Source organism: Lolium rigidum, chromosome 7 (assembly GCF_022539505.1).
Source record: "Lolium rigidum isolate FL_2022 chromosome 7, APGP_CSIRO_Lrig_0.1, whole genome shotgun sequence".
NCBI lineage: Eukaryota > Viridiplantae > Streptophyta > Magnoliopsida > Poales > Poaceae > Lolium > Lolium rigidum.
The window spans coordinates 329,747,725-329,749,636 of NC_061514.1; the positions used below are offsets into that span (position 1 = coordinate 329,747,725).

General features: G+C 57.6%; 1 protein-coding gene across 1 annotated transcript; it reads right to left on the reverse strand.

Moving 5' to 3' along the window:
* Positions 1–838: 838 nt before the first annotated feature.
* Positions 839–1,603, reverse strand: LOC124673410. The gene has a single exon (XM_047209493.1). It carries the CDS (start codon positions 1,601–1,603, stop codon positions 839–841), a length of 765 nt encoding a protein of 254 aa, XP_047065449.1.
* Between the last annotated feature and the right edge of the window lie 309 nt (positions 1,604–1,912).

The window sequence follows — 1,912 nt, forward strand, 5'->3', positions numbered from 1 at the left end:
TAGGAGAAGGCAACACCTACTGCAAAAGGCTAGCTTATTTGGGAAGCATCAACTAGATCTAGAGCTCACCACAGAGCGAGAGGAATCCGACCATCTCCAACACTGGTTGCTTGTACCAGAGATCTGCTCATACGCGGCATAACCCAAAACTCCACGAAGGAAAAACACAACCTACCTATACTATATAAAGGGGGGTACGACGACCTCCCCTCTCCCAGTCACTCCGATCGACGAAGCCACCGGAGGAGAGGGAGAGAGGAGCAAGCGAAGGTGAGGCGACTCTCAAGGGTACTGTTCACCCGTGAGAGAGAGGAAGGGGAAAAGTGTGGGCATGAAGCGTGGTACATTAACAGCTCAAAAGTCTCATCTTAAAAAGTCTCATTATACTTATAACCTCTAATAAAATGATAAAAAGAGATACGGAATATGATTCTAAAGCTAGCAGCCCACCACAACATGATGCAAGGAAACACGAATCATGATCCTAAATGGAGTACTACAAGCTTTGCTCGCGATCCAACGCACTGTAGGTTTATTCGGATCAGTCGGTACCGTGGCAGATTGAAGCGAGAGACCCTCAGTTCTCACGTGGTTCTCCATCAAAGCTTTTCCGATTGACGAAGCCATCCAGGAACATTCATTTGCTTTGAATAGAAAAATTTCGAGCAATGCTTGATCCAACTTTATTCCGTGGCACTAGTACTGTACATACTACGTAGATACTCACGGGTTCATCCAAACATTTTACACCTTACATTTGAAGATTTGATCCAGCTAAACCTACTAGCAGCTACACTACTTTAGCTGCTAGCCTGCTGGTCTACCGCCCAACGGCGAATCAGCTTCCCCAGGGCGCGGTGCCTCCGTCACCAGCTTCCCCCTCCCCGCGGCGGCGTGCGAGCATGGCGGCGAGCGCGCGGGAGTGCGGCCACGCAGGGTTCCCGCGCGACGCGGCCTCCCGGAACATGGCCTCGGCGCGGGCCAGCGACGCGTCGGCCGTGTCCCTCACCATCGTCCCCGGCACGTCGTGCTCCATCCTGTCCTCGGCGCCGCCGTCCGTGTGGCGCGTCAGGGGCTTCCTCGTGTCCGCGAACTCCACCTCGGCCAGCGGCGACGGCTTGTGCGTCCGGTAGTACTCCCGGTCCTCCTCCCTCACCTTGCGCGCGGCCGCCTCCTCGTCCCCGGGCGTCGCCTCGCCGAGAGGGTCGCTTCCCGCTGGCGCGGACGAAAAGCGCCGCTTCTGCGTGAACGTCGAGCCTGCCGCCGGGTCCGCGAGCTCCTGCGACCCGAGCTTCCCCGAGGGGCCGAACGGCGGGACGCGCTCGTTTGTGGTGGTGGACGTCGGCTCCGACGGCCGTGGCGTTGTCGCTGACGTGTGTTTGTCGTCGGCTTCCTTGGTGGCTTCCTCGGCGACGGAGAACTTCGGGGGTCGGTCGGTGTAGTCGTCGCTCGTCGGCTCGCCGGAGTGAACGGCGGGGTCGCCCGCGCCGGCGGCTTCCGTCGTGATGGACAGTAAGCGGCGGCGTGCCGCTAGGATGCTGCGTTGGGTGGTTGATGTACTTGAGGCGACGAGGCGGATAGCTCGTGCTGTAGTGGCTATCATCGTGCTCGCGGCTTTCTATCGTTTCCTTCTGGTTGGTTCAGCTATCGATTTCGTTGATCATGGCGCCTCTGCGGCGGTGCTTCTATATAAGGAACGGAATGCTCGGCGTCGAGAGAGTTGCCGGAGCAGGACGACGAGGTGGGCGAGAGCTCGACGCGTGGGGTGTTCGAGAGTTTCGAGAATGAGGTGGAAGACACGAGTCGAGAGAGCGAGAGACTGACCGAGGAAACCCCTTGTCTCTAGATACCCCTGGATGGATAAGACTTTGGTCTGGTTGGGCCCAAATTAAACCCATTTGCAATTGCTCTG